Source organism: Solanum dulcamara, chromosome 2, assembly GCF_947179165.1.
Source record: "Solanum dulcamara chromosome 2, daSolDulc1.2, whole genome shotgun sequence".
In the NCBI taxonomy this organism is placed as follows: domain Eukaryota; kingdom Viridiplantae; phylum Streptophyta; class Magnoliopsida; order Solanales; family Solanaceae; genus Solanum; species Solanum dulcamara.
The window spans coordinates 79,553,775-79,576,756 of record NC_077238.1 but is presented as its reverse complement, the minus strand read 5'-3'; the positions used below and the strand labels follow the sequence as shown (position 1 = coordinate 79,576,756).

Sequence of the window (22,982 nt, the reverse complement as noted above, 5' to 3'; positions counted from 1 at the left end):
CTTAAAAAAATAAGTTGGTTTCTAACTTATTTTTTCATGTTTGATTGGTGAGTGACAAATATCTTTCGGAAAATATTTTCTGTTATTTGGTTAGTGAAAAAATATTTATTAGAAAAATAGTTTCTGATATGAAAATCAACCCTAATAATTGACTCAGAATCTGACCCCGACACCTGATGTGGGACCCAACTCGACTTTCAACCCAAAATTCGACTTTCAAATTTAGATTCGATCCCGATTTTTAAATTAAAATCTGACCACACCTGACTCCAAACCTAACTTTCAAATAATTTGATTTTAAAAAAAAATATTTTTTTTTTGGGGGGGGGGGGGGGGCGTCGGGGTAGGGTGGAATAAAAAAAGAAAAATTTAAAATTTAAAATATTTTTAAAAATAAATTTTTAAATTTTCTTTTGTGGAGTGGTGAGGATGAGGGCTGGTAGGGGGGAGGGCGGGTGGGGTAAAAAAAAATGAAAATTTTCAATTTTGAAATATTTTTCAAAAATAAATTCTTAATTTTTTCTTTAAAAAGAAATTTTAATTTTTTTTTTGGGAAGAGGTCGTAGTAGGGGTGGGATAAGAAGAAAATATTGTAATTTGAGGTTAGAGGAGAGTTATAGAAAATGTTTTCCTTAATTTTTGGAGGGAAGTCATTTTCCTTAAATTTGAGAAAAATAAGTTGATTTGAAAAATATTTTTGAAAACATTTAAACCAACAAAACATGAGAAAATTGGAAAACATTTTCTGAAAAATGTATTCCTTCGTACCAAACACACTCTAAGTTATTTTTTTGGAATAAATTTATATTTATCAAAAATATCTAGATAAATGACAATTCTATTTTTTTTTAAAAAAAACGACTCAATCAAATTGTTCGAAAGAGGTCGCACACATGCACCATTTGGTAATTGTCTCGACCCTCTTGTGTTAATTCTTCCAAATATTTATGCTCATTTGTGAAAGTTTTAAATTGAAGAACAAAACTTGTAGTTCGTCCATTTCATTTTATCCTGTCTTAGTCTAATTTTTACATGTAGTTTAAGAAAGTAAAAAAACTTTAAATCTTAATTATAGACTTAATAAAGAACTGTGTAATATATTAAAATATTTTTAAATTTTGCAATTTTAAAAAGTCACATGGATATTGGAATTAAAATTCGCTAAATCTAGAAAGTATACTTTTTTAAAAATAAATTAAAAAGGAAATGATACAAAAAAAGAAGAAGATATAAGCCTGCTATAACATGTCAAAATGACTTGATAATATAAAAAATTCTTACATCGACAATGCATTTAACTTAATTTTATTTTTATATAAAACAAATTACAAATCATTTCATGTCGAGTGAAAACATCACATGTTGGATATATGGATTTTAGATTGCCAAATACCTAAAACAATAAAAGAAAAGAAAAGTATAAAAGATCACTCGCAAAAAGCCAAGATATATATATTTTTTAAAAGGGTCAACCAAGTTAGAAAGTTAAAAGTCAACCTCTTTTTAAGTGAAATGAATAGCTAGAGCCCCCCACCCCCACAAAAATATTTATCTCCATATACTTTTGAATATCAAATAAATGGATTAAGCTGAATTTGAATATATTAAAATGTACTGAGTTAATAATTTAAATAGAAAATCGCATTTAAAGACTTTGTCTATGAGTGGTGCAACTTATGAACCCATGAATAAATCTTTAAGATCAAAAGTCGAAACTTTTTAAATTTAAAATTTTACCCACAAAACAAATGATATCAAAAGTTCAAATACCTTATAAATTACCCATCAATAAATAATTAAGTGGATCACTAATCCATCCAAATATTATTTGAAATCATGAAGATGAGCTAAGTCTAGATGGACTAAACAATGATATGAGTGAACACACAACTCTTGTCCTATTTAATGCCTATCATCTTCCCTTCTCATATATATAGATATAGGTTCCCTCTTCTCTTCTCATATATATTTAGTACCATATATAATATAAATATATAATGATTTGTTCCTCATCCTTAACACCTTGGTCTTCATAATTCTCTTTTTGTCCCTCTTCTCTTTCATCTTGTCATAATTATAATTCCTCAACTTTCAACATGGTCTCTGAAAAAATTCAAGAAAATATTAAGCTTCCAATCATTGACCTTTCATTAGAGAAATCACAAATATTAAAACTCATAGTGAAAGCCTCTGAAGAAGTTGGTTTCTTCAAAGTTATTAACCATGGTGTTGACACAAATGTTATTAAAAGAATGGAAGATGAAAGTTATAGTTTTTTTTCCAAACCTTTTTCCCAAAAACAATGTGCTGGTCCAGCAAATCCATATGGCTATGGTTGCAAAAACATAGGATTCAATGGAGATAATGGAGAAGTTGAATATTTGTTACTTCATGCCAATCCTAATTTGTCTATCTCTCAAACATCAAAAAATATTTCAAGTGATCCACTCATGTTCAGGTACCTTCTTAACTTGTTATTACTCCAGTTTTATTTTGAGTTTTAAGTTATATATACTATCAGTATAACAAATTTTATATATACTATCTTCCTAATTAAACTGTGAGATTCGTAATTTAAGAATAAGACATGTTACATGATATAACAAGTAAAAATAACGGCCTGATAGTGTGAAATTTTTTTGCACTAATAATGTATGTAACTTAAATAACCAAAATATGAGAGTTATTTTTCTTCCTATATAGTCGGTTCTAAAAAGAATAACACGTTTTTCATATTGAGAACTCTTTGATATTATACTTTTCATTTTTTTTCTATGTAGTCTGTTCTAAAAAGAAAATCATGTAAGTTTTACATGTGTCTTAAAATTTTTCTTTCTAAAATATCCTGCGCAATCAAATAGCATCATATATGGTTGGAGTAAAATCTCATGTATGTGAGTTAGAGACAGATATATGTTTTGCAAAGATATTATGTAAGTAATATAATATATGGTTTAGGTGGATCATGTATATGAGACTTCTATTGTATGATATTAGCAGATTTGTAAACTAATTAGCCATAAGCTTTATTTGTACTTGTCATGAACCTTAAATTAGATATTTTTTATATTAATTCTTTTTTAATTCATAGTGGAAAACTCTCTGTCTTTGTTCCCATGATATATACTTGGCTGAATCTGATTAAATTTTTTGTATTTTTATTATCTGTTTGTGTGTGATTGATTGTCCGCTAGTTAACTCATAAACTTTCGTAACAAAGGTAAATTGTTGCTACTTGTGCAATTTAAGGGAATTAGGATGTGAAGATCATTAACTTGTTTCATGTTGTTTGTGAGTCGATATTTCAGATAGTCACTCACTTTATAGTTATTAATTATTTCAGAATTATCAACTCTATTATTTATCAATATTTACGAATAAAAATGAACGGATGGAATAGTAAGTAGTACATATATATGTCAATTTCTTCTAGTTTGTGTTTGGAAATTGTATAGTTGTTCCAGCTGTAAGAACTTTGAACCTGCCTCCTCATGTTTGATCTTTTTAAGGGAATCCTACTAGGTACACATCCACTTCAATTTCAAAAACATCATATAAATCTTGTCTTCCATCTCTCTAGTCTACCTGGATTTCCAATGATATTACTTTAAAAATCTAAACATATGTTAAGGAAATATATAAGTCTTTTGGTAGGGGGGAAATGTTCTTTAGAAAGGGAAAAAAAAACAGGTTTTGATTTATATTTATTTTCTTGTATTCAGTAGGTAAGTTAAAAAAAATTACTCTATCTGTTTTAATTTGTTTGTTTGATTGTGAATTTATATGGAGTTTAAGAGAGTGAAGAGAACTTTTGAATCTTGTGGCCTTTAATCAAAGATATGTAGAATGTATATTAAAACATCATTCAATCTTTTGGTTTTAATTAAACATGTTATGTGGAAAGACAACATATTTTTTCATGTTGAATTAGTTAGAGTATATTAGTATTGAATAGGGTGTATTAGTAATGATTTAAGATTAGCTATCCCTAATTAGTTACCCTAAGTTGCTAACATTATTTTTTATCGACAATTTAATTTGTTGTATTAAAATGAACAGGGTGTATTAGAATAGAATTGGTACTGAATAGGGTGAATTAGAATAAGAATAATACCATGTACTGTACATGGCATGGTTACTATGTATAAAAGAAATATTGAATAAAGTGGATTTATATGTATATATTAGTTATACATTGGTTGAAAACACTATCAAATAAAGAATAAAATAAGAACGAAGTTAATATATATGCATTATTTTCTCTAATACCGTATACCCAAAACTCCTAAAGGTTGAATTCATAAAACTTAAATACTAATGCGTCTTTGAAGGTGATGAACAGGTCTGAATCATAGTTGAATATGACGATTAATTGATGAATTTAGTTAAAAAATAAAATTAACTTGCTATCATATATAACTTCTGGAATAGTAATGAGCACATGATTCTCACCAATATCAGAGTCAAGATCATCATGAGTCAATTATTATTGAGTAACTCCAAAATTATGCCTTATGGCAAGGCCCAAATGATAGGTCGGGGCACGGGTCAAACATGACATTTTTATAGTAGCAGAAATGTCTATTGCATGTTTTAGATACAAATTTCAAAAAACTTCTTGGGATATAAATTATCTCAATAGTAAACTTATACCATTAATTTAATATAAATTTTATCTCAAATTTAATTTATCCCATATATCAACTTACTATGGCCACCCCAAAATAACCATGAGAAGGAGAGAGAAATGAAAATGTAATTTGGTGAATTGGGCTCCTAGCATATAGGAGCATAATATGGTGTTTATCCATAAGATAGCAGTACAGAATCATAACTGCAAAATCTAGATCATAAAATTGATATGATGTGCCTGTGATAGCATGATACCCTATTTACACAGTAAAAAAATGTACTCATGAAAACAACATTTTATTAATTATGATTGACAAGTACTCACTACACATCCATCAACAAATTCAAATCCAATCACATCACTCATCTGATTAACAATATTATTCTTTATTTCAATTTATTTATATCAAAATGCATTTTAATCATGTTATCTTAAAGCATGTCATGTACAATAATAATAACATATTTAGTGTAGTTTGATAAAATGGGATTTTGGGAGAATAAAGTAACGCAAACCTTACTTCTACGTTAGAAGTAAAGAAATTATTTTCGATAGAGTTTCAGCTCAATACAAAATCAATCTAGAAAAAAAATAATGAAGTACAAGAGACAAAAGATAATAACATAATAATAGTACAACAAAATGATAGTACTATAATCGAGCTACATGAAATAATAGATTATAATAAGAGTCGAAGAAACAGAAACTATAAGAGTAATACTACGATTACTAGCAAGGACAACAAGACAACGCACTCCTATCTATTAGTATGGCCACACTTTTATCTACTAATCTTCTACCTTAATTCTTGTCTTTAATTTCCTACCTAAGATCATGTTTTTAATAAGTTATAATTATGTCATATCATGTTTAATCACCTCTCTCTAATATTGTTTGACACCAAACTCTGTTGCCTACGGTTACCTCTATCTTAATTTATGTATGTAGGACTCTTCCTATGATATAATTTGTTTCATATTTTTTCCAATTTGTTTTAAAACGAATAATTTTTTAATTTTAAAGTTTCATATGACATATTTAAAATCATAAATAATAGATTTATATAATGTATGTTATTTTTTATACTTGAAATCAAACAATGCATAAAAATTAATCTCAGTATACTAATATCGACATAGCTAATCTCAATACTATTACTAGTGTCAACATTATTAATACATTTTAGCATTATTCTTGTATGCCTTACGAAACGATCTCTTTAAGACTTTGAACTAGCATTCTAAATTATAAAATTTGATTACTGAATTCTGTCAAACTCGTAATTAAGATGATAGGTTTTCCCCAACCACTAATAAGCTAACATGACAAATGTTGTATTGGGACAGTTGTGCAGTGAAGGGATACGTAGAATCCTTGAGGGAGTTGGCAGCTAATATATTGGAATTGATGGCACAAGGATTAAGGGTCCCACATACTTCAGTCTTCAGTAACCTTCTCATGGACCTTCATTCTGATTCTCTACTTCGCATCAATCACTACCCTCCATTCAACTGGACCCCACATCATCTCCATCAGGATTGTGACACGTCACCTACCTCTTTAAGTAAAATTGGATTCGGAGAGCATACGGACCCTCAGATCTTGACCATCTTAAGATCAAACGATGCTCCTGGCCTCCAAATATCACCTCAAAAGGGATTATGGATCCCCGTATCACCTCACCCGAATACTGCTTTTTCCGTCTTTGTTGGCGACACTTTACAGGTCAGTAATTTCTCTTCTCCATACTATCTTAATTATTTTTAATCAAGATGTCAAAATTATCGCTGAATAAATGTTGAATTCTTCAAAAATAATGTATTTTATAAGTTTAGGTACAAATACCATGATATTTATGAAACTTTTTGAGTAGGAATTATAGTGTTTTTTTTTTATTTCTCAGTAATGGATTAATTTGGATTTTGATCCTTATAATATATGATTGAGCATATTTAATATTTAATTAATTGAAATGGATAATTTGATTCTTTTTATATATGCAAAATGCACATAGATCAAATTAAATATATTTAGTGAGGCATTATAAAGACACAATCAATAATTGAGAGATCAGTAGTGTTATTAATCCTTTTGAGTAAAATAGAGATCAAGTATTTAATCTTTTTTTAATAATTAATTCAATAAGACTTCAATTGTTTTATAGAATTTTATTAGCTCCTCTATAGAAATACTATGCTATCTATCATGTTATATTAAATAATTATTTTATTTAAAAATTTATATTGTTAAATGAACTTTGGTATTAAGAATGTGCTAGAAAAAACTCGAATAAATAAACCTATCAACATCATAATAATTCTTGACTTATTTGAGGTAACACAATGTGGTCCTGATTCCACAACTCTTCAAGGGTGTTGAGCCCATACTTTCTTCAAATAATGCCTATCACTTTCTATTTTGTTTAATAATACTCCTTCATCCTAATTTATGTCATTTATTTTTATTTCAATTTTTTTTTATTTAAATACAATATTTTATCTTTAATGACATCATGTTTTTGAGAAATTTAAAAGGATAATTTTGTATGTTTGACTCACATCATTCTTTTCTTATTTTTTTCTAGGTTTTGCTAAATCGTAAAATCAAAAAACATTAAGTTTTCTTTAAAAAAAAATGTTGATTTAGGTTCGAGCATCATTTTGGCCATGTCCACAACTCATCCACTTATTTATTAACATCAATCGTTTCAAATTTTCACTTAAGGTAGTTTTATTTGAACTTCATCCTCATTAGTTGGCATATCAATTCTAGTTGTGAGAAGGAATTCATAGAATGTTATGTTTTGATAGCGACAAAGCCAACTAGCATAGCTAATCGGACCCCTTAATCAACCAAATCAAAGTTGAATTTAGAGTGGTACCCATTATTTATTTTTAGATTCCGTTTAAAGTTAAATAGCAATATGACATTTAATATACTCTCTTTGTTTCAATGAAATAATTTATAATCATACAAATAGAGTTATATATATATTAAAAAGTTCTTTCTTATTTTTTAAATTTTATATTAATTTAAACGATGTCACATGAATTAAGACGAAAGGTACGCTAGTACTAGTAGGTAGAAGTAGTAGTCATGCATAGTTATCATAACCCCAACCCTCTCAATCAAAAATAAAAGCAAGAAATGGACAGAGATGCTGGAGTATCTGAGTAGACATGAGTGAAAGCTACAGGTGCTTTGGGGAGCTAAAAATTGAACTGATTGACTGCAAATGTTCAGTATCAGTTCTTTTGGGTTTTAGATGCCCAACCACTGGCTGCTATTTAAGATTGACTTGATAATAGCTCATCACTTTCAATGTTAGGATCGTCGTTTGGTAGGTACATTGTATTAGAGAATCTATACATATATTAGTTATTATAATATAAATCTAATATATATATTAGTCATGAATTTTTTTTGCTTATGTATAATTATTACGTGGGATGGTTAGTTATACATATTATTGTAATACATATCAAACCATGATATATTAACAATACATGCATAAGCATTATAAAGATAAAATTGTGAAAATAATCTCAACATAATTAATTATATTATTACGAAATCCAATATTACTACATCATTTTATTTAGTACTATTTTTATATTGTCCACATTTTTTAACTTTATATACTTTTTGAGAGATTTCAAGGACAGTTATGTGCTTAATCATGCATGCTTATCTATGCATTAATAATCCTTTTACTGCTAATGTCATGATTTATTAAGTAAAAAGAATAGTATTGAATTGAATGTATAAATAATACAATTATAACTTATATATTGGTTGAACACACTTACCAAACAAGGGATTCAATTAGGGAAATTTCAGCAGTATTTAGATCTATTGATGCTCTAAATAACTTATTGCTAATTAAGGAAAAACACTAAGCTAATTGCTAAGAACCACGGTTTGTGTATTTTGAGCAGTATATTACTGCAATGTTATGGGTTAAAGAAATACGAATGAGCATATTGATGCTCTAAATATTCCAAAGAGCAAAAGGACTACTACTAACATTATTGTACATTGTACCATTGGAGTCGTCCGTTTATAATAACTTCGTTTGTCTAGATATTTTTGATTTGACATGATCAGTATTAGAATCCACAAAAAAACTTGATCATTATTATGAAATATTGTGATAAAGAATGACTATTATAACGAGGTCTGACTGACGCAGGCTCTGACAAATGGAAGGTTTAAGAGTGTGAGACATAGAGCAATGGTGAATTCGTGCAAAACTAGGATGTCAATGGTGTATTTTGGTGCCCCATCACCCTATGCTAGAATTTGTTGTCCCTCAGAATTATTGGTCACTACAACAACACCACATAAACCTTATCGTCTCTATAGGCCATTCACTTGGGCTGAGTACAAGAAAGCTACTTATTCCAAGAGACTTGGGGACACTCGTCTTGATCAGTTTTTCAGAATACAATCAGAAAATGATGAAACAACAACTATTGAATAATCAGAGGTTTCGAGTTCGAGACTTTGAAAATGAAAAAAAATATTGTTTCGGATGTCACCATCAAAAATAGGTTATGCAGTGTGAATATTGAACAACTGGTGGAAATTTGTTATTGAACTCATAGCTCATTTTAGTTCTTGCGTTCACAATTAAATTTTTATACATATTTTAGAGATCCCTTAATACAAATACATGGTCTAAGTATTTCACCATATATTTGGATATTTATCTTCTTTAGTAATGTATGCTATAAGTCTATAACAATTCATTTCAGAATATTATTTGTTTCACTCTAGAAAGAATAATTTTTTCCATTATTATCCTAGTATAACTAGCATATCATGCAAGTTAATTAGAAAATAAATAAACAAATAATGGTCAAAATCTATATGAACTATCATTTTCACATTTAAACTATCAGTTATTTCTTTTTACTACCTATAAATCACGTATTAAAATATATTTATTTGAGTAGATGATAATAGTTTAGATAGAAAAAGGAATTAAATGATAGTTGTCCTAATCAACTTCGAAATGTGCTTTGATAAATAGTGATAAATCAGATAAAGAAGAGAAAATAATTAATAGTTGGACCGTAAACCTTGCAAAAAAAAATAATACTTTCATATGAACTATTAACTCATAAGTAAATAGCTTAATAAAAATCTAGAAAATACTCTAGATAGATGCCATGCATGTCTGGATTCTCCCATAGGATATTTGAGGTCAATTACAAGCAATTGTATATATATATATATATATATATATTAGTTCATTTGCCTTATATTAGTTGCCGAGAGTCTTCCGGAAATAGCCGCCTTACCTTTCAAGGTAAGGATTAGATCTGCGTACACTCTACCCTCCCCAAACTCCACATTGTGGGATTATACTAGGTTTGTTGTTGTTGTTGCCTTATATTAATTGTTCACATTATTAAGAATATTTATCCCAAATTATTTGATAATTTACAAAATTAAGATAGAAATTTTTCTTTTTTATAAGTGCAAATAATTTTGTAAAGTTCCAAAAAAAATTCTTAAAAAATAAATTAGTAAAATTATCTTTTTATGTATATTTTCTTAATTAAAAGATGTATAAAGATGAAAATGAACGATGAATATGAAATGGAGTATCATATTGGGACGTGTGGTCCATGAAAGCTAATACTATATATTATTTTCCTTGCTATGTATAGTTCTCGTCTGACATTTTAATGCATAAAACATAAACTATTTTAAAAAATAGTCTCGTAAAAAAAATATTTTGTGTTTATATAAAATTAGAGCAAGGTGTGATGTATACAACTTACTCTAATAGAAGCAATATAATTATATTCACCATTCAAAATCATAAGGCCATGACATATAAATCACACAAAAATAATTTTATTATTTTTCCAAGGCTTCATTCAAAAGATAAACTATATATATCAAATGAAAATAAAAGAGTTTATGAAAATATCAATATCATTAATATTCTATTGGGATTACATATCTGCGTCGGACAGCTTCAGATTTCATTTTCATTTAAATGCTACGAATTAAAAGGTACATGGTATAATAATAGTGACTGTACCTGCCAAGGAGCCGTTTGATTATAAAAATTATTTTAAAATTATTGAAGTATTTTTTTTATTTTATTTAAAAATTAATGTGTGATCATGAAAAATCTAAATTCCATTTATGTTAGAGATTTATTTAAAAACAACTCATTATTTTTCATTTTTTGAAATCGTATTTAAAAGCATTCAAAACATGAATATTATTTTAAATATTTTTTATAAAAATTATAATTAAATTTAACTTTATCTTCTATTCCAATTCTATACTTCAATAATAATATACTGAACTGTAGTACCTGACACAGTACTATAGTTGGCCAACACATTAATTAAGCTGGTGAACAGCCTATATATCTAGGAAAGGATCCTTTGGATGAAAATAACTACTTAAAATAAATCTCTAACATAAAATAATGATATTTTTCTTAGAAAAATAAATGAGTTATTTTTTCTTTTTTTTATGCTCGGTATGTAAGCAAAACATATTATTCAAAATACACCTGTATATGATCTAGACAAATAGGAGAGGTAGGGGTTAGGGTAGGGGAAGGGGTGGTGGGGATAGAGATACGGGAATTGGGGTAAAGTTGAGGTGTGTTAAGGATAGTAGGACGTAATCAATATCAATATTATTCAATTTGTTTTTTTTACTTTTACGATGGACGTGTTTTTATTTTTTTTATTTTTAAGGAACTTTAGATATTGTTTAGTCATAAAAAAATTTCACTTTATTTTGGAGTTCTTGTTTGGCCATAAATATACCAAATACAACTTGAAGTTGTATTTGAGATTTTGGAGAACACCTCAAGAAGTATTTTCACTTTTTTATGAAAAATGTGAATAAACCATACCTAATACATCGTCAGTTTCAATTTATCTGTCCTAGTTTAACTTTACACGAAGATTAATAAAAGAATGGAGATATTTTATACTAATTGTAGTATTTGAATCGTAAATAACCAAGTATAGCAAGACGTTTTGCTCTTCAATCAAATACAATATATATGGGCTGCAATTCTCGAGAGTATTGTAGGCCTGCAAAATAGGCTGGCCCAGCCCAATTTATTACCCACCCTAACCCAGTCCATCATTTGAAAGGCCAGCAAAATGCAAGCCCAACTCAGTACAAGTTGGCATGGGCTATATCTAGCCCAACTACCCCCAACTAACGGGTCGGGTTGAAATAGCCCACGGTCTAACATAACGTCGGATCTACATTTGTGTGTTGTTGATGGATATGGATGATTTACGCAAATGTTCGTTATTTAGGGTACGTCTGGACCTATGACATAAAATCATAATTTAAAATTATATATTGGCTTGGAAAATTATTCTTTCAAATAATATTAGATTCCAGTCTAACAATACTGCTCAGTCTTATAGATAAAATATTAAATTATAGTTTAGCGTTTACGATAACTTATAAATTGAAACGGGAAAGTATTTTGGAGTGACGGATGTAATGTGGAAACTTAATTAATATGCCATGTGAGAATTGCAAGAAGAAGAAAAAAATAAATAGAAGAAGCTCTGCAACTTGCAATTTTACAGCTTAAAAGATACCAAACAAATTGACAGAATTAAAGAATATTTGTAATTGCTTGGCTAGACGTTGAACAGCAATTTCAGTAAATTACGTAAGCCATGATTTTATATCATCCAAATTTCCCAAACTCTAGTCATAATAATAAATTAAAATGTGTTATTTGACCCATGTTTTTTCATTATTTTACAAATAATGAGCCATTTGAAAATAATAATACTTCATCCGTCTTGATTTATTTATCTTAGTGACGGATATAAAATTACGTGACATAAAATAAATTAGTTATCATGTATGATGAGTGTATTTCACACGATTTGTCATGTAAGTTACATCGTAATCTCAGGCTGCTAATTATATTGTATTTTGTTAAAACTTTTGTTTCCAAACACCAAATTTTGAGAGGGATCTTTATTTCATTATTTACTTCTTCGAACTGATATATTTAGATTATATATTAATTATAAATAGTCATTAACATATCCTGTATTCACCAGTTACTTATAATTTTAGCAATTGAGTGAGCGGTTATTTAGTTATTTATTATTATTATTAGCTCTTGGAAATTGGAATTCTTTTATTTTATATTTGGTATTTCGGCAATTGTTTTGAGGCCGACTAATTTAAATTCATGTTAAAATTTTTTAGTGAAAATAAAACGCTTATTATTAAAGGAGACTCCATTCTTAGAACTCATGCGCCAAACTTCTAGCTAAAAATAAAAAGTATTTATCATTTTATCACGACCATTCATGTTTCTACTTGTAAAGGTGGCTTTTAAGTTTCAATTTAAAAGCATTGATCAATTTTGTTTTGTTCTTGCTTAATAACTTATGGTCAATATGGCGATATAATTTTATTTTTTTAATTCCCTCATTCCATTCTCATTAACATAAGTTTTCAACTAATTAATTCATTTTAATTTTATTTAAACACGTTTTTACTTAATGCATCCAACATGTTCGCTCCTAATGGAAAGTGAAGTTAATTACAAACTTTATTATAAGTAACAAATAAATGCACATACTCAATCAATATATTTGGTCCAATATTGTATTTAGACTTGATAATTAAGCACACGCAAATTAAGTACCCTAAATTGCAAAATATTATACAGGGTTGTGTTTGGTATAAATTATTTTCCAAAATTTTCATGATAGGTTTATTAATGTTTTTTTTAAAATATTTTTTTTAAGAAAATATTTTTTTATAAAAAAAAATAAGAAAAATACCCTCCCTGATGGAAGTAGAAAATTAAGTTGCATCATATAATTCTTCTTATGTGCAAATGTTTTACTCTCTCCGACGTTTACTTGTTTATATTTGACTTGATATATTTTTAAAATAATAATTTTATTATACCAATCTTAATTATTATAAGTTATCTAATGTTGGAAATGTCGTAATACTAAAGGTAACATAGGTATAAAATAGTAAATAATTTCTTAATTTTTTAAAATTGAATAAGTAAAATGAGCATCTATTTTTTTTATAATAAAGAAATAAAAAAGAACGGAGGAAATAGTTATGAAGTGCTTAATAGCATGAAAAAGTTTGATTAAAATGTTTTCTGTTTCCTTTTTTTTTTTCCAATATAAAAATGTTGGATACAAGGATAATCACATATTCTTTCTTTATTACGTGTTGGAAAAGTATTTTCTGTTGAACAAGAGTGGTGATAAAAGTTTCCAAAATTCGAATATGATGACAAATTTGTGGATTAGAGAGTTTTAATAATAATTAAATTAATGTTTAACGAATTAACCTCTCTTTTAACAAACACCTTCACGTAATGATTTATGAGAACCTCATTTGAAATAGAATTAATACGAAAACTAAAAATGTATTCAAATTCAAAAATAATTTTTTATTTATCTACTATATTAAAAATATATTTCTATTTTTACTCATCATTTAGCATATAAAAAAAAAGAATAAGTTGAAGGGTTACGTATTATCCCACCACAATCTTTGGTTGTCCCTCTCCCTTTCCCGATCCCATATATAATGAGGAGAAAAGTATTGAAAACACCCATAAACTCGATGCAAATTAATATTAATTTCATTCCCCGAACTATTAATCATCTTTAAAATGCCCCTTTACTTGGTTAACTGAACTTAAATATATTTCTGATCTTGCAACAGTGAAATACACACCTAAATTCTCTCTAAGTTTAAGGTGTTTTCAACACTTCTCTCACCTTTTTATTAAGAATCTCATGGTCCTACAAGAGTTTGAAAAAACACTTGTTATGTCTATGGCAGATCGGGGATGAATCTAAGTTTATTTAGTCAAGAAAAAAATTATTTTTAAACTTATCAATATTTGAAAACGAAATTAATAATTTACGCCAAATTTTTTATAATAGAAAAAATCTATTAAAAGGTAAAATAAAATACAACTGTTCAATTATGCTTATGATTTGTAGAAAAGTCTGCTGCAAAAATATTTTGTTGAAATTTTTGATATATGATAACCGACCAATAAAGTCATTACAGCTGTGTGGTCCTGCTAGATGCTTGCTACTATTTAGGAGGGAGTCCATCGATAAATATTTACTCCTATCGAATGTACGTAAATCAAATCATGTAAATTTACTATAGTTAAATAATTTAATAAAATAAAGTATATGTTAATTAATAATGATAAAAGTTAATCAATGATTAACTTATTTTTATTGATTCTCTAAATACATGGTTAAACTTTTTTATTATATATTTTTGCCTCAAATTTTGAATAAGCTTAACATGTTTCTTAAACGTATATTGCATAGATAAGTTAATTATTTAAAATAGACACAATATATACACAATGCTTTAAATTTATTAAAACAATTTATTTAGAAATTCAAACTATAATTTATTTCGATTAGGCTCTTGAACACACAATAAAATATGTCTATTACACTTTCAGGTCATAATTGAAAAAAAACTTTTCTATGTTCATGATCTTAAATGTTCTTTCATAGTGAACAACTTAAAACACGTCAACAATAACATATATTCATTGTTGTCACCCAAATAGGGTTAAAGGAATGTAAGACGTATGCATATCTTACCTCTATCTTTACAAGGTAGCAAAGTTGTTTTAATCAGACGATCAACTCAAAACGGAAGATATTCTCAGAAATTCTGAAAATATCTGTCATATCTATAATATTCATTTTTATCGAATCATTGATTCTGATACCAATTTTTGACTAAAACAGTCAGAAAAAGATATTCTTAACATAATTACACAATTTAACAATTACATATGGCATAAAATGAAATTTATTAGTCTTTGGATTGCTCCAAGTCTAAGAAGTCTACAAGGCTATTACTAAATAGTCTAATACTTACAACTTTCAAAGGGGCACGTGGAAACTAACTAACACACTTTGAACTTTTGGACCACTTGTGATGGCTCCAACCAAAAACACCATACACACGCTCTCTTTCACATCGTAAGTATTCCATTCCACATACTCTATCCCTCGTTTTAATTTAATCATCTTTTTAATTTGTTTTAAAAAAAAATTATAATAAAACTAAAGGTATTTTATAAGATTTGTAAGGTATTTTGTCTATCGCACACAATTTTATTATGATCAAAATACGATTCTAATAAAAGTTGTCTAAAGACTTTAAGAGTCCGTTTAGATTGACTTATAAGGTATTTTCAACTTTTTGAGTGTTTAGAATTGCCAACTTAAAGTTATTTTGTGCTTAAAATAAACCCCAATAAATAATTAGACTTTTTTGGATGGACTTATTTTAAACAACTTATAAATTGAAAACAACTTATAAGTCCAAACAAAAAAAGTTGGGCTGCACCAACTTATTTTGTTTAACTTATAAACTGCTTAAAATAAGTTCATCCAAACAGGCTCTTGATTTGTCTATTATGACTTGCATGCCATAATTCGTCGATTTGATTTCCCTTATCGACGTCTTCTTTTCACCTCTATCGCTCGATTTAAGACTTAAGACTATTCAAGCCTAATTTATTTTTCATTAAACTTAAAACGATTAATTTTGCGCTAATATCAAAAGCGAAAATAGAATTTATTTATCGGCTCTCACAAAAGAAAAGGAAGTTTCATAAAAATGCATCTCGAAATATTTTTTATTATATGATTATTTGGTCATAGAATTGAGAAACTTTACACAGAGAGAATTGCAGCAACTAGGTTTAAACTATATACAAATACATGTTACTAAAAATATGCCACGTATTTTTTCCCATTTAAGTAATCTAGAATGAGGAATATGGTCTTTTAATTTGGTTCAGACCCCATAGACTGTTTTCTTAATAATTCCATGACTTTGGTCTAAGATTATTATATTAACAAGCAACAAAGACGTTTTACTATTAAAAATATTGGAGCCAATTATGCACTCCCCTCTCTCATTATAAAATACGTTTCCCTTTTAGAATTCCATCATAAGTATGTTAAATTACTCCATATATAGGAAAAGGCAACAAAAAAAAACAAAGAATAATTTGTGTATGATTGTAATTGAATTTTTAGTATTGTGAATTTGTGATAAAAATTGGACTTTGTAAACTTAATTTTAAAATCTAGATTATGAGATAGAAGATAATTGTCCAAGATTATATAAAAGACCAAAAACTCTATCCACAATCGATGTGGGAGTTTAACACGAATTTGCACAACCACAATAAAATATCTGGACCGTGAACAATATAAGATAAGAGCGGGACATTGGGTAAATCAATAGTTGAGATTGATATGGCTCTAATACTATGATATATAAGAAATGAAATTTGAATTTAATTCAATCTCAGAAGTTAGTTCACGAGAAAAGAATTATCTAAAATCATATAGAAAAAGACCAAGGACCCCATCCACACCAATCTGGGACTTTAACATGCATTCTCATTATCTGGACATCTGAAGCGTGAACAATATAATATGGGAGCCCAATATAAAATAAAACAAGAGTTGATATGAGTCTAATTCTGATAACATAATATGCAAAAAAAAATTGACTTTGGGTCTAACTCAACCTCAACAGCTAACTCACGATGTGAGAATTGTCCAAGACTATATATAAATAAATCAAAGACCCCATCCACAACTGGCAATGACTCTTAACACACAATCCTCGCATGAGTCGCACTCCATTTAATCTCATCTCCATCCAATATTATAAAATTCAGTTTCTTTTACTAGCATTAGAAGTTCTACATTTTCTACTAGCACATAAAATCAACAACAATAATATTAAGAGACTCATCGAAAAAAATATAAAATAAATGTACTAAATATATTTTTTAAAGAAAAACATAAAACTAAGTAAATAGAAATTTGGTATACAAAAGCTACAATTGTGTTGCATAAGAATTTAAAAAAATGTAGATGCTTTTATGGTGACTAATGATGACTCTATATTTCTCCATGAATCTCCAACTTTTTTTTTTTGGTACCCTTGGATACTATGTTTTTATCACATGTCATTGTTCAATTGTTGTTGTAAGAAGCACACATCTTCAATATTCCATGCATTGTCCATCCATTGTGTACTGTTTTGTTGATCCACTTCTTGGAACCCTTGAAATCCAGGGTGAAAATTATAACCTATGGGGTTAATTGTGGATTCTCCATGGCACAATTGATTAGTACTTTCATTAACTTGAGAATAATCTTGATTACTGCTTTGGTTAATTGAGAAATTGTAGCAACCATCAGTGAGGTCGGATGAGTAATTATCCGATGAAGCCGAAGTTGCTGAATAATTAAGATTGTTTGTTTTTTCGATATTCATTAGTTGAATAGGCATATATTCGGGTACATGATGATTCATATTTAGTAGTGGATGTTGAATTTCTTGATTTTGGATGTAAGTGGTTGTAGTGGGGCCGGAGGAAGAAGCCACCATCGGGTTGGAAGTAGCGGCGGCGGCTTGAATTTTTTCGGCTAACCTTGGCATCCAAAGATATTTCATGGTATCTTTGAATTGCTTGCTGTTCACGTCACATTTGAGCTGTTTTGCATGTTTTTGCACTCTAGTTCGCCAGTAATTCTTGATTTCGTTGTCTGTTCTTCCGGGTAGATGTTGAGCAATTTTAGACCAGCTACAAAAAAAAATGAAAATCATATTAAATACTATAGTAATTATTTATTAGTAGCAATTAACACATAGTTTAGTTGTTTTAATATGGTAAAAGTTCATTGTTACTTGTTTTGACAAATAGTTTGATGTCCTTAATAATATAGTAAATAAAGTGTAATGATCATATGTAAAATAAAGTCGTAATTATCTATAAAACCATTGAGATTGTGAACATACCGATTGCCCCAGCGAGAATGCAATTCAAGAATCAAGAGTTGTTCTTCAAGAGTAATATTGCCACGTCGAACATCTGGTCGAAGATAATTAAGCCATCGTAATCGACAACTTTTTCCTGTTCTCTTCAAACCTGTTTAATTAATTGATTCCAAGCAATTCAATTATGCATTAATTTAATTTCTTATAACTAATTAACACTAAATTAAGTTCAACAAACATGTTTCAAAAAGAAAAATACCAATAAAATACAGTATAATGCACGAAATATTCAAAACATACAAATACTATTTTAATATTACTACTACTTCTACCCAAACCCCACCCCAGAAAAAAACACTTTTTTTTTCCTTTTATATTTATCAGAATGGACAAGTGCTTAGCATTTAAGAAATTACCTTGTACGGAAAGAAATTATACAACAAACATATCCATACGAATATTTATCTACGTGAAGAAATAGTCTTATTATACAAAAGAAAAAGAAAAGGAATATATGTTGGAATAAAGAAAAAAAGTTTTCTCAAGAAAGATTATTGATTCAACTAACTCGATGAACATCATCCCTTTATTAGAAATTTGGAGTTTAAACTTTAAGAATAAAAAAGTTAACAATAGTGAACACTTATCCGTTAATAGGCCTTACACAAGTGCGAACATATATTAGTTGAATGACTTTATGTTATTAAAAAATTGTTTGACCTCGCACGAGTGATCAAATAAAAAAAGATGCTAGTAAATTTTAAATATCATGTGAAGATAACAAAAGAAAATCTACAAAAATAAAAAATAGAGTTAATTACCAGCACAACGTGCAAGGGAATTCCAACGACCTTCACCATGATGAGCAATAAAATTAATAAGTGTAAAGTCTTCTTCAACGGTCCATGGACCCCTTCGAAGATCCATACCAATATCTTCCTCCTTAATTTCTTTAATTTTTGTACAATCTCCTTCTCCTCTTCCTCGTCCTCGTCCTGAATCAACTTCAATTTTCTGATGATGATCCATCTAATTTTATTTAATTTTTTAACTCAAAATAGAGAAACTAATTGATTTGATACAAAAGGGTACAAATAGAGAAAGAGAGAGAGAGATATGATATAAGAAGAGAGATGAATATTGGATTAATACAAGAGGACATAGAAGTTGATGGGACTTTATAAAGATACCAAAAACAAAAAAAAAGTGGGGAGAAGTTTGAAAAAACTGTTGTATACCACAAAGCCGCAATAAGGAGAAACACTTCAATTTTCAACTTTTTAATTCCAAAGTTCAATTAAAGTAATTAAAGCTTCACTTTGATTTTGACTTTCTTACTTCTACTTCATCACCATATTTAATACCTGCTCATTTATTTTTTACTTGTTTATTTTAAACTTTACGCACTTTTAAAAAAATAATAATTATATAACAATTTTATTATAATATTTATTTAATTGACGTATAATCTAAGATATTGAAAAATAATTTGAAGAATAAGTAAGTAATGTTGAGAATAGAACATGAAATTAAAAGTGAAAATTTATTTTGAAATACAGTAAAAGTAAACCGAGGGAGTACTTTCTCGTTTCAAATTAATAGTTACTTTTATCTCAAAATAAATTATCCCAAATATTCTTTTCATTCCATTTTGCTTGATCCTTATATAAAAAAATAACTTTTTATTTTACTTCTCCATTTTAGCGAATCAAGAGAACTTTATTTTATTTCAATACTATCATTATCATTAAATAACTATATAAAATATTATTTTTCAAATTTAAATTTCTAAATTTAGTAAAATAACCCCCTCATAAACAATTTTCCTAAAGGGTGTACCAAGTTATCATAGGCTAAGTAAAATAAAACGAAGGAACTAATTGTTACTTTAGAAATTCAAAACTAATATTAACAATTGTATTCAATTATATCATTAATGTTAAAGTGCATACATAATATTTAAGAAGAAAAATCAATTTAGTAAATTATACTAATTTTTTTAAATAGACCCCCCAAAAAGCTTAAATGATCGTTAAAATGGAAGGGAGGAAGTATAAATCTTGTTCCATAATTTTCCTTTAACTATACTTTATTTTCATTTCTTTTCTTTTATGCAAATTGTCTCGTAATTTTTGACTTTCTATCTTCTCCTTCAAATTAAAATAGAAAAAATTGACAACCCATGTACATTCACAAAATGATTTTCCAATAAATAGAAAAAATATATAATATTATAATACTGTTATATATTAATCAAATATAATAATGTCATATTACCAGCAAAAATAATAGTCCCTTTACTAAATTTGTTTTTAATTAATGAACTAAAAGGTTTAGCCCACTATTATTTGTGTACCTTCCAAATTAATTTTAAGAGATATCTGAATAGGCCTATGCTATTGAAGTATAAAGACTTTGGAAATTAATTTAAGTACTCAAAAATAATGTACTTTATCCCCCTTCCAGTGTGGAATATTTATAGTTCAATAAATTGATTAAATTTCACTCTATGCATAGTCTGACCCCAAATTATTCTAGTCTAAGGCCTTAGAATTAATTATGATCATTGGCAAGAAGTAAAATACAAATAAAATAGGAGTTTAAAATGTAAATACATAGTTACTGAAAAATGTGCAAGTTGATCAACTTTATGCCCTTTAAAAAAGAACAAAAAAAAACCTTTGGAATTTGATTTAAAAAAACTATCAAGAAATTTGAAAAGATATGAAATATATGAGACTAAATTACAGACTGATCTGAAATTTAAAGTTTATTAATTTCTATAATAATCTTAAATTAATATACATTAAAACAATTGAATTCAGAGTTAAATATTTATAAATATTTAGTGAATTCACCGATGAATGCGACGAAGCCCACATCCTTATCAACTGCACTTACATTACTAAAAAATTGCTAATTCCCAACGAAACAGAATTCGTCTAAATTTGATTCATTGATAACGTTTTCGATGATTTTTTGTTGAAAAATCCCTACATTCATTTGAGTTGTGCCATAAATTGAATGACATTTCTTTCTATGGTTTTATTAATTGCTAATATATATAGGGGATGGCTCCTACTAATATAGAAAATAAATAATCGACCACACTAATAACATTGCGATATTGACATGCTCTAATATTTATCAAGGACACTTTGCGCCAACAATTATCTACTTTTCCTTCATTAATTCATATTAATAAGACTATAAGAGCATGCAGAGGCTACATTAATAAAAGTCAAATTTAAGTTATTTACACTGATAGTTTTTTTAAAAAGTTATTACTTTATGACTATTATTATCGAATTTTTAATTATCCATCAATATTTTACGGGGGTCCTGTTACTCCTTTATCCATCAAAGAGAGTGTAGTGTATTCACTTTCTCAAAGAGAGTGAGAGACAATTTTATTTTTATCAAACTTTAACTTTATAAGTATTTTTCCTTTTCATATTAAGTTTCTGATTTTTTTAAGATTATGTTAAATTTTACTTTTATTTATATTTTCTTTTTTATTGTCTTTCTCTTCTTTCTTTTCTCTTCAACACTTCGCCGAATTTAAGTTGCCGAAAATACGACGAACTCACTTCACCGTTCAGTTATCACTAATGTTATCTCCTTCCTTTCTTTTTTCAAAATAAATTTATTTTTCATTTTCACACCACCATTTTTGTCGTTGCTAGGCCGAAACCTTCACCTTCTTTTCCCAGATCTAAAAATTCTCCAACTATCATTGTCTGTTGTTATTGAATTTTGAGTAGTAGTAGATTAAGAAGTATTTAAAATTGAGACCGACAAATTAGTTTCATTCTAAAAAACACCTCTTGTAGACGGTGACCAATACTGCAAATCAAAAATTCATTTTGGGCAGCCTCAAATTCGATTTAGCAATATTATCATTACCTGTTGGATGAAACTTCACTAAAATTATATAAAAGTAAATAAAAAAAATAGAAGAAAAAAAAGAAAAAGAAGGAGTGATGAGAAGAAGGTAATGTGCTCCCCGGTTTCATATCAATGGAGAAAAAAAACTTGTGAAAGAAAAGAAAAAAAAAGAAAGAAAAAACGAAAAAGGGATATATAAAAGGAAAAAATAGAATAAAGACAACAAATAATAATTTTTTTATAAAAAATAATATAATATTACGTGGCAGGGCATGTGCAGATCACTTTTTAATACAAATCTGGATGTGAGTTTTTTAGGGGGTATATATTATACTTTTAAAAAGTTCAGGGGGGTAATAGAACTCTCGTGAAATATGAGTATGTAGTTGAGAATCCGACTATAATTTGGAGGAGCTTTTGGTCTCTTTAAAATGTTATAGAATTACTTGAAATTGTATAAAGAATTTAATTGAGTGAAGTATACTTTTTTTGTTGTTGCTTGGAACAGGAGAATTTTATTTATATATTTTATGGTTCATCCATACAAAGAGAAATCGATCCAATGATATAGTTTCAGCAGCATCTAACGAAAGCATTT

At 27.9% G+C, this 22,982-nt stretch overlaps 2 protein-coding genes across 2 annotated transcripts; one reads left to right on the top strand and one right to left on the bottom strand.

The window, feature by feature from the left end:
- The first annotated feature begins 2,027 nt into the window (after positions 1–2,027).
- LOC129878065 (gibberellin 2-beta-dioxygenase 2-like) lies at positions 2,028–9,142 on the top strand. The gene is made up of 3 exons (XM_055953435.1): positions 2,028–2,458; positions 5,980–6,358; positions 8,826–9,142. The coding sequence occupies exons 1-3, from the start codon at positions 2,097–2,099 to the stop codon at positions 9,114–9,116; spliced, it is 1,032 nt and encodes a 343-aa protein (XP_055809410.1). The 5' UTR covers positions 2,028–2,096; the 3' UTR covers positions 9,117–9,142.
- An 8,370-nt stretch (positions 9,143–17,512) lies between these two features.
- On the bottom strand, positions 17,513–19,621 carry LOC129878049 (transcription factor JAMYB-like). The gene is made up of 3 exons (XM_055953434.1): positions 19,318–19,621; positions 18,518–18,647; positions 17,513–18,302 (listed from the first exon to the last, which is right to left on the bottom strand). The coding sequence occupies exons 1-3, from the start codon at positions 19,523–19,525 to the stop codon at positions 17,675–17,677; spliced, it is 966 nt and encodes a 321-aa protein (XP_055809409.1). The 5' UTR covers positions 19,526–19,621; the 3' UTR covers positions 17,513–17,674.
- Positions 19,622–22,982: the final 3,361 nt, after the last annotated feature.

Coding starts and splice junctions, on each gene's coding strand:
- LOC129878065 (XM_055953435.1), top strand. CDS start 2,097: ATGGTCTCTGAAAAAATTCAAGAAAATATTAAGCTTCCAATCATTGAC. Junction 2,459..5,979: donor AGTGATCCACTCATGTTCAG/GTACCTTCTTAA, acceptor GTATTGGGACAG/TTGTGCAGTGAAGGGATACG. Junction 6,359..8,825: donor TTGTTGGCGACACTTTACAG/GTCAGTAATTTC, acceptor TGACTGACGCAG/GCTCTGACAAATGGAAGGTT.
- LOC129878049 (XM_055953434.1), bottom strand. CDS start 19,525: ATGGATCATCATCAGAAAATTGAAGTTGATTCAGGACGAGGACGAGGA. Junction 18,648..19,317: donor TTCCCTTGCACGTTGTGCTG/GTAATTAACTCT, acceptor TTAATTAAACAG/GTTTGAAGAGAACAGGAAAA. Junction 18,303..18,517: donor CATTCTCGCTGGGGCAATCG/GTATGTTCACAA, acceptor TTTTTTTTGTAG/CTGGTCTAAAATTGCTCAAC.